Consider the following 9,596-nt stretch of genomic DNA (forward strand, 5'->3'; position numbering starts at 1 on the left):
AGCACAACCCACAACAGAAGTGATTTTCCTAACCAACCTTCCACTGTCAGAATTAAAATAGTTCGAAACACAACCTCCTACAGAAGTTTTTTTGCAGTGCCGTCCCCGGGGGGGATATATGTTTTACTGGAACAGCCCTTACTGTATTATTCTCACACATTGGTATATATAGCATATGTACCCTGACAATATGTACGGTATCATCCTGCTAGACATGTGCCAACAGAAATAAAATTACATCCATTATAGCTTTAAAAATATAATGAATTTTATAAAATACATAATTTGAAGCATTATATGTACAATCTGAACTTAAATAAAAACAATGCTGTTTTCAAATTGCTGTAAATTGTTGGAACTTCAGTCTTTTGTGTAATTGTAATAACGCAGCTGTTAAGTGCATTAAAATAGAATGGAGAACCAGATCCATGCAGTTTGAAAGAGTTTTCTGCCAAAGATATATAATGAAAAGACAATTTAAATTTTTTGGGTGGTTATAAGGAAATGTTTCATTTGTCAGTTGGAAACAGTTTGTATTATCATTCATGGCTTTGCTATTGTTGCTAAAATCAGGGTTCTCACGCTACCGTGAAATCAGGATAACTTCTGAAGTACTGATAATGTTTTTCCTGTCCATGAAAAGTCCTTGAATTTTGCAACTGTTGATGAAAGTCACGAAAAACCCAAGAATTTTCTGTCTCCCCTTGACACCCGAAACTATCATGCAACTGAGTTGTAACTAAACTGATTATGAGTTAAATTTATTGAGTTCTAACCAGAATATTTGGAGGGTGCAGTATAGATCATTTGTGTGCATGCAATAAACATATATGCTAAGTCAATCCAGATGATCCGTGGGTAACTCAATATCTGTATCCCTCGTTACATAGAAGGTATGAAAACCAGTCTAGCATCACAAGAGGCCCTCATTATCATGGCAAAGCATTGCCGCTCACCTTACAGCAAAGCAAACTTAAACATTGTTAGATTGAGTGATACATGCATGAATCGATATGAAAATTACCTATCAATACAGGTTTGGGGACTGGTTTAACGACTTACAAGAAAAGTTGATTTTATAGACAATTCAGTCCTTGTTTATACAACAGTATATAATTTTGAAGGTCTTTTGTCAAAATTTAAATCAACCCTTTTGAAAATGTTTTTTAAATGATGGATGTTTGACCAGATCGTCTTTAGGAGATTAGGTTGTTTGAAAAATCTTGTTTTAAATTTTATTGGCACAGATAAATTCAGCATTAAACTCCTTTCATTACAAGTCAAGATTCTAATTATTTGCATTTTTTATATATTTTTTTAAATACTGTAATAGAAAATGTTACTTTCTATGAGATGCATATATATTGCAAATCTTTAGAATTAAAGGTTTGAAAGGAAACAAAACATAATTTATGTTCATTATGTTGTTCCCACTTAGCAACATAATGCAGCAAATAAAGTTATAATTTTTATTTTGTACATTGAAATGACTTTACATGCCAATTTATAGGAATATAATCAAACTTCTTTTGTGTGATACATTTTACAGTTTTATACATGATCATCTTTCTGACTTCGATGTTTTTGGTAAGCCTTGAAAGAGAAACTTTTTTAGGTTTAGAAAATGCATGTTTTATAATCTAAAATGTTATTTAATTCCATTCAGTAATGGTCATATGTGAACCTTGAAAAAGGTAATTTCCTCCTGGAAAAACACAGGAAAAGACCTGGAAGTTTATCTTTAGAAAAGCGTGGGAACCATGTAATATAATGTTTTCACTTCAATGTTGAAATATTTCCTAAATATCTACTCCAAAATGTTGGTATCCTGTACATACCATTCTGAAAAGTTAATGTTTGTATTAACAAGATGAATTCATGAATAATTTATATTTTGTTCTCACTATATTGATTTAAATAGGAAATTGTTTAATAATATTTATTCATTGAAACAAGCTATGATCAGTTTACTTATACGTCATTTCTTTATTAAATGATTTATTTGCAGAGAACAGCAGAACATTTTCACATTTATATTTCAGTATTCACTCAAGAATTGTTTCTACCTGCATGAGTATCAAATTTCTGGTGGTGATAATTTTATCACTGTTGAAGTTTGGTGTTTAACTGTATGCAGATCATATACATGGGACACATGTATGCAAGTTAGATTCATGGCAGACATTAATGTGCATCTCAGATTCACAGCACACATGTATTTGAGTAGGATATATGGGACGCATTCATGTTAGTCAAATACATGGGACACATTCCTCTGAGTAAGATACATTCATGTTAGTCAAATACATTGGACACATTCATCTGAGTAAGATACATTCATGTTAGTCAAATACATTGGACACATTCATCTGAGTAAGATACATTCATGTTAGTCAAATACATTGGACACATTCATCTGAGTAAGATACATTCATGTTAGTCAAATACATTGGACACATTCATCTGAGTAAGATACATTCATGTTAGTCAAATACATTGGACACATTCATCTGAAAGATGCATGTGACACATGTATGTGAATTAGATACATGGGACATGTTCATGTATGTGAGTTGGATACATGGAATATGTTCATTGTAGGTGGGTCAGATACATGGAGCACATTAATGTATATGATACATTGGGTACATTCATTTATGTGAGTCAGATACATGTGACAAATTCAAGTCACATATAAGGGAGACATTCATATATGGACATAGTAGCTTCTTGCATTCTCATTACCATGAGAATCCTTTTCTTTACAGGAACATCCTGTCAGCCACTGGCCTACTGTTGTCATGATGATCAATGACAGGAATACAGAATTTCTTGTCCAAGAAAAAGTGCATTACATATATGATAAGGTTAGAATTCAGTTTATTTAAAAACAATACTGTATCATTTTTCAAACTTAGGACCCTGCACTGCAAAAACGATTCATTTATGTAGTCAACTGTCTGATATTTCCAAAGATAGTGTAATATTTTCAGTCTGTAGAACTACAAATTCTCTTCATTGCAAATTAGAAATGTTATTTATTATACTTTATAATTTTACATGTTATTGATGTATTTTATACGTTCATTCTGATCTTTTTTCTATAGATTTTGGCAGTCAGAGTATGGCTGTAAATGTTCCCCATCTAGACGACCTATGACACTCGACACACCTTTTATTAACTGAAATAAATAATAGTCACAGCTTTGTCATGTACTTCACTTCTGCTTACATATCAGTTAAAGAGACCAAATGAAAACAGATCAAGAAACTGTTATGATAATTCACAACATGATTAAATTTAAGTTAGCACAGTTCTAATTTTTCAGTGTGTAATGTTTATACCTAAATACCTGTCTCTTGTGAATCAGGCAATTTTTCTCTCCATGAATTAATTTTTATACAAAGGTCTCAACAAGTAAGCATTGGCAATATTGACTCTCAGACTTACACTATTTATTCAGGAGTCCCTCATGGCACAGTTTTGGGCCCTCTCCTCTTCCTTATCTATATCAATGATCTACCATTAAATAATGAATCCACAAATGCACATTTGTTTGCAGATGATGCAACCAGGGCCAGCACCAGACCCCGCCAGACTATCTGGTGCCCTAGGCAAGGTTATATTCTAGCACCCCCTCCCTCCAGGAAAATATCAATTTCAAAATTTATAAACAATAAAAATAAATTAAAAATGCGCCTCCTGAAATCAGCGCCCTAGGCGGTTGCATAGTTTGCCTATATGGTAGCGCCGGCCCTGGATGCAACCTTGTATACATCTAGTTCTAATACTGAAGTTATCCAAATGAGATTAAACTCAGACCTTATTAGAGTCCAAAACTGGGCACAACAAAATAGGATGGTAATTAATGAAGGTAAAACAAAATGTATGATTTTGGGGACATCACAAAAGCTACACAAGTCAGGGAACCCAAAACTATCTCTTGCAATAAATAATCATCCATTAGAAAATGTCAAACATGAAAGGCTTGTAGGTATGTTTGTAGATAATAATTTATTATGGAATGACCATATTGATAAGCTTTGTAAAACACTGTCATCCAAAATTGCCCTACTTAGCAGAATCAAGAAATATTAACTATGGAAATTCGCAATCTATACTACAAGTCATATATTCTTCCAACAATGGATTATTGTTCTAATGTATGGGGAAACTATGCTAAATCTGAGCTTGACAGGATTTATAAATTTCAGAAACGAGCCACACGTGTAATTTTAGATGCATCTGTTGATCATCCCTCAAAAGCATTATTTACAGAACTCAGATGGTTCACAGCATATGACAGGATAGATTTTCACAAGGGAATTCTTTTATATAAATGTCTACATGGAACTACACCAGAGTATCTTCAGGACTTATTCAGGCCTTTTTCAACACAATACCAGTTGAGATGTATATCACATGGAAACCTTCTAGTACCAAAACCAAGAACAGAACAACTTAAAAAGAGTTTTCAATACCTGGTACTGTTCTGTGGAATAAGCTTCCATTATATGTAAAATCTGCTGAAAATATTAGAGTATTTAAGAAAAGATATCATGAGCATGTATGTGTTTCTGATAGATAATAGAATTTAGTATTTTAATACTAAACATGTTAAAATAAACACTAATTATTGCTATCTTCATATGATATGCATTGTTATACATATGATATGCATTGTTATGCATTGTTAGGAGGGCCTCAATGGAGAATAGTCCTTGACTAATGAGTCACCCTCTATAAATAAAGCATTATTTTTTTAATTATTTTTTTATTTATTATTATTATTATTATTATTATTATCTGTCTTTGCTCTTCTGACTACATCTGCTTTGTAACTGTGCATTTTTTTTTATATATATATATATATATATATATATATGTGTGTGTGTGTGTGTGTGTTTGTGTGTGTGTATGTGTAGGTGTACTGTTTGCATAAATCATTTTATATAACTTTAATTATTGGCATTTTCATTTAGGTACAAAAATAAAAGTTCTAAATTTGTAAAATAATTATACTGTGATTTCCTTGAAACCTCATATATTTAATTTTACCATATTTTCTGTTTTTAATTTAGATTTGATATTGTTTGTTCTCTTTTTGTGCAAGATCAAATCCCCCAGAGGCAAGTTCATTCTGAATTGTAGAGTTTATTAATGCCATGTATTACGTCCTAAGGTTGTCTGTCACTGTATATTAATTTGTTTCTGCACATTAACTTGAGTTCTTCACCATGTTCAGTTACCATACTGTGATTATTGCTTCCACTTGGTGTAAAAGATAACCCTGAAAAATTCAGGGTTTAAAAGGTCAATGTTCAAGGTTAATGTAACTGAAAGAAGAAATTTGTTTTCTGAACAATAGTTTGAGTTCTCCTTCTGCTACAGATACCAAACGTTGTGGAGTTAGGAAGATCCCATTCGATTTCAAGGTCACTAGTACTGAAAGAAGAAAATTGTTTCTACACAATAACATTGTCATGGCACATTTTTGTAATGGCTTTCTTGAAAACCTATGTAGTAATTGATGTCAGGCTTAAAAGGTCAAAGTTCAAGGTCACTGTTATTGAAAGAAAAAAGTCAGTTTAAGTGCAATAGCTTTGATTTCTCTTCCATCTACAGTTACATTTACCTGACTCTGTGGATGGCTTGAATTTGTGGTAAGGAAAGCCCTAGTTTAGAGACAAAAAAGTAAATGGACAGGGTTGCTGTTAATGAAAGAAACAAAGTTTCCATGAAATGACTCAAGTTTGCCATAATATACAGATAGCAAACTTATTGGACAACATATGGAAGAACCCAATTGATTTCAGAATTTTGGCTTCAAAAGGACAACAGTCAGCATCATTATAACTGAAAGAAGACAAATGGTTTCTGCACAATAACAGTATTTTTACATCATAGACCATAACCAAACTTTGAAGATCAAGGCCATGTTAACTCAAATATGAAAATATTATTTTTGTAGATAAGATTCAAGACTGACAACCTTGACCAAAGGTTGAGGTCATTGAGATCCATTGCCCAGTAATCACCAGGGTCAATCATACTCTCAGTAGTACCTATACAGAGGATTATTAAACATGGGTCCAGCATATAATGTGATGTTAATACTAGTCTTGTCTTTTGCAGGGTAAAGGAAGCACCTATTACATAACAAAAGTGGATAGCAGAATCACCTTGATTGTGATATTTGAGACTAAAAAGGCAGAAAAGGAGTCGTATGTGAATAATTTCATGTTGGAACTTAGCAGTCAGATTCGTGGAGTTAAATTGTTCTCTTCATTCAAACCTGGGGCACGAGGGGCTATGTCAAGACGGTAGCCATGAGTTTTCCAGAGAGTGTTTGCTTTTATAACAAATAAAATAAATTTTAAACTCTCTTCTTCCAGTAATCATTTATGTTCCTCAGTATGACTATCAACCATTAATTACTTGGTAGTAACTCCAAATGTATATTAAATTAAAAATATGGCATTTCATTGAATTAGTATAACAGTAAAGAGATGGGACAAATTTATCCTTAAATGGCATAGTCTCCCATTTGTCTAAACATGTACATACAGCTACTGTACCAGGTATACATGTATATACAGCTACAGTAACAGGTATACATGAATATACATATAGTGTACCAGGTATACATGAATATACAGCTACTGTACCATGTAAGACGTGTATATATAGCTACAGTATGAGGTAAAACGTGTATATACAGCTGCAGTACCAGGTAAAATGTGTATATACAGCTACAGTACCAGGTAAAACGTGTATATACAGCTGCAGTACCAGGTAAAATGTGTATATACAGCTACAGTACCAGGTACAACATGTATATACAGCTACAGTATGAGGTAAAACCTGTATATACAGCTACAGTACCAGCTAAAACATAAGCTACTGTACCAGGTATAACATGTATATACAGCTACAGTACCAAGTAAAATGTGTATATATAGCTACAGTACCAGGTAAAATGTGTATATACAGCTACAGTACCAGGTATACACGAACATACGGCTACAGTACCAGGTAAAATGTGTATATACAGCTACAGTACCAGGTAAAATGTGTATATACAGCTACAGTATCAGGTAAAACATGTATATACAGCTACAGTACCAGGTAAAATGTGTATATACAGCTACAGTATCAGGTAAAACATGTATATACAGTTACAGTACCAGGTAAAATATGTATATACAGCTACAGCACCGGGTATAACATGTATATACAGCTACGTACCAGGTAAAACGTATATACAGCTACAGTACCAGGTAAAACGTATATACAGCTACGTACCAGGTAAAACGTATATACAGCTACGTACCAGGTAAAACGTATATACAGCTACAGTACCAGGTATGACAGGTATATACAGCTACAGTACCAGGAAAAACATGTATATACAGCTACAGTACCAGGTAAAATGTGTATATACAGCTACAGTACCAGGTAAAATGGGTATATACAGCTACAGTACCAGGTAAAGCATGTATATACAGCTACAGTACCAGGTAAAATGGGTATATACAGCTACAGTACTAGGTAAAATGTGTATATACAGCTACAGTACCAGGTAAAATGTGTATATACAGCTACAGTACTAGGTAAATTGTGTATATACAGCTACAGTACCAGGTAAAATGTGTATATACAGCCACAGTACTAGGTACATTGTGTATTTACAGCTACAGTACCAGGTAAAATGTGTATATACAGCCACAGTACTAGGTAAAATGTGTATATACAGCTACAGTACCAGGTAAAATGTCTATATACAGCTACAGTACCAGGTAAAATGTGTATATACAGCTACAGTACCAGGTAAAACATGTATATACAGCTACATTTGCACTGCATGGATATGAATCATTCTATAGGCCTGATTATATCTGTATGCACTGCATGGATATGATTCATTCTATGGGCCTGATAATATTTGTATACTCAGTATGGATATGAATCATTCTGTGGGCCTGATTATATCTGTATACACAGCATGGATATGAATCACTCTGTATGCCCGATTTTAACTGTGAGCACTGACTGAATATGAATCTTTCTATAAGCCTTATTTTATCTGTATACACTGCATGGATATGAATCATTCTGTGGGCCTAATTTTATCTGTATACACTGCATGGATATGATTCATTCTGTGGGCCTGATAAGATCTGTATACACAGCATGGATATGAATCATTTTGTGGGCCTGATTATATCTGTATACACAGCATGAATATGAATCATTCTGTATGCCTGATTTTATCTGTGAGCACTGACTGAATATGAATCATTCTATAAGCCTTATTTTATCTGTATACACTGCATGGATATGAATCATTCTGTGGGCCTAATTTTATCTGTATACACTGCATGGATATGATTCATTCTGTGGGCCTGATAAGATCTGTATACACAGCATGGATATGAATCATTCTGTGGGCCTGATTATATCTGTATACACAGCATGGATATGAATCATTCTGTATGCCTGATTTTATCTGTGAGCACTGACTGAATATGAATCATACTATAAGCCTTATTTTATCTGTATACACTGCATGGATATGAATGCATTTTCGCTGTTTTGTTAGTAAAAGGTGTTGACATGGTGACATAAAGTGACTTGTACAAGGGACAGGTGTTGAAACTGACATAAAGTGACTTGTACAAGTTACAAGTGTTGAAATGGCGATGTAAAGTGACTTGTACAAGTACAAGTGTTGAAATGGTGATATAAAGGGACTTGTACAAGTGATTGGTGTTGGAATGGTGATATAAAGTGATTTTTACAAGTGACTGGTGTTGAAATGGTGATATAAAGTGACTTGTACAAGTGACAGGTGTTGAAATGGTGATATAAAGTGATTGATTTGTACAAGTGATAAGTTGAAATTATGATATAAAGTGACTTGTACAGGTGAAAGGTGTTGAAATGGTGATATAAAGTGATTTGTACAAGTGACTGGTGTTGAAATTATGATATAAAGTGTCTTGTACAAGTGACTGGTGTTGTAAAGGTGATATAAAGTGATTTGTACAAGTGACAGGTGTTGAAATGGTGATGTAAATTGACTTGTACAAGTGACTGGTGTTGAAATGGTGATATAAAGTGACTTGTACAGGTGAAAGGTGTTGAAATGGTGATATAAAGTGATTTGTACAAGTGACTGGTGTTGAAATTATGATATAAAGTGTCTTGTACAAGTGACTGGTGTTGTAAAGGTGATATAAAGTGATTTGTACAAGTGACAGGTGTTGAAATGGTGATGTAAAGTGACTTGTACAAGTGACTGGTGTTGAATTGGTGATATAAAGTGACTTGTACAAGCGACTGGTGTTGAAATGGTGATATAAAGTGACTTGTACAAGTGAAAGGTGTTGAAATGGTGATATAAAGGGACTTGTACAAGTGATTGGTGTTGGAATGGTGATATAAAGTGATTTTTACAAGTGACTGGTGTTGAAATGGTGATATAAAGTGAGTTGTACAAGTGACAGGTGTTGAAATGGTGATGTAAATTGACTTGTACAAGTGACTGGTGTTGAAATGGTGATATAAAGTGACTTGTACAGGTGAAAGGTGT

The 9,596-nt window shown here is 33.5% G+C and overlaps 1 protein-coding gene across 1 annotated transcript in view; it reads left to right on the top strand.

The window, feature by feature from the left end:
• LOC149783274 (KICSTOR subunit 2-like) overlaps window positions 1-6,418 on the top strand; it is a 55,119-nt gene extending 48,701 nt beyond the window's left edge. Inside the window, exons 6-7 of the mRNA XM_089933088.1 lie at window positions 2,769-2,867; window positions 6,137-6,418. Coding sequence (XP_089789214.1) covers window positions 2,769-2,867; window positions 6,137-6,328 — 291 coding nt within the window. The 3' untranslated portion in view covers window positions 6,329-6,418. The remainder of the gene's footprint in view (window positions 1-2,768; window positions 2,868-6,136) is intronic.
• Window positions 6,419-9,596: the final 3,178 nt, after the last annotated feature.

The sequence above is a fragment of the Sinohyriopsis cumingii genome, chromosome 14 (assembly GCF_028554795.1).
Source record: "Sinohyriopsis cumingii isolate HCF-2022 chromosome 14, ASM2855479v2, whole genome shotgun sequence".
Taxonomy (NCBI): Eukaryota; Metazoa; Mollusca; class Bivalvia; order Unionida; family Unionidae; genus Sinohyriopsis; species Sinohyriopsis cumingii.